Genomic DNA, 851 nt, shown 5'->3' on the forward strand with positions numbered 1-851 from the left:
CGCCCCAGCGCGGTATTGATTATTCCTAGGAGAGGGAACGCCTTGGACGAAGAGACGACCGAAACCACGACAACCACCGTCGCACAAATAGGAGAAAACGAAGCGAAAGTCCGGTCAGACGCACAAGACCTCGAAGTGAAAGTCCTGAACGTAGAAGCCGAACCAAGTAGAAAGTTTGTGAAGTTATCAACACGATTGTCGGACCAGTGTCGCTCGGCGTACCTCCACAAGAAGTTAACTACATAGCAGGCAGTTTCGCTGGTGGAGGATACTCCAATTCAACAAGGAAGAAACACTTGAGGGCGATTCAATCCATCCATTCGGCCTCCACACATCGTCGACCGCACATACCACCAATTACATTCACGGACAATGACTTTACCGCGATTGACCCCGTTCAGGACGACCCCATGGTCATAACCGTGGAAATTGATAAGTTCGCAATTGCTAAAGTTCTGGTGGACCAAGGTAGTTCGGTCGACATCCTTTACTGGGAGACATTTAAGAAAATGCAAATTTCAGAGGTAGAAATACAACCTTATAACGAACAGATAGTTGGATTTTCGGGAGAAAGGGTGGATACAAGGGGATATATTGACTTATTCACTACTTTCGGCGACGACTATCTCAGTAAAACTATCAACATACGATACCTACTGGTCAACGTCAATACATCCTACAATATCTTGCTCGGTCGTCCATCTATCAACAGGTTGAAAGCTATTGTTTTGACCCCTCATCTGGCCATGAAATTCCCTTCTGTCAATGGAGATATCGCAACAGTGCATGTAGATCAGAAAACGGCACGAGAATGCTATGTTGCCAGCCTAAAAGTCGAGCCAACCAAATGA

At 46.2% G+C, this 851-nt stretch overlaps 1 protein-coding gene across 1 annotated transcript; it reads left to right on the plus strand.

Annotated features, from left to right (window-relative positions):
• Window positions 1-410: 410 nt before the first annotated feature.
• On the plus strand, window positions 411-851 carry LOC137834544 (uncharacterized). Its single transcript, XM_068642572.1, has one exon. It carries the CDS (start codon window positions 411-413, stop codon window positions 849-851), a length of 441 nt encoding a protein of 146 aa, XP_068498673.1.

Source organism: Phaseolus vulgaris, chromosome 11 (assembly GCF_000499845.2).
Source record: "Phaseolus vulgaris cultivar G19833 chromosome 11, P. vulgaris v2.0, whole genome shotgun sequence".
NCBI classification, from domain to species: Eukaryota; Viridiplantae; Streptophyta; class Magnoliopsida; order Fabales; family Fabaceae; genus Phaseolus; species Phaseolus vulgaris.

Excerpts from the sequence above, each read along its gene's own strand:
- LOC137834544 (XM_068642572.1), top strand. The coding sequence starts at position 411 with ATGGTCATAACCGTGGAAATTGATAAGTTCGCAATTGCTAAAGTTCTG.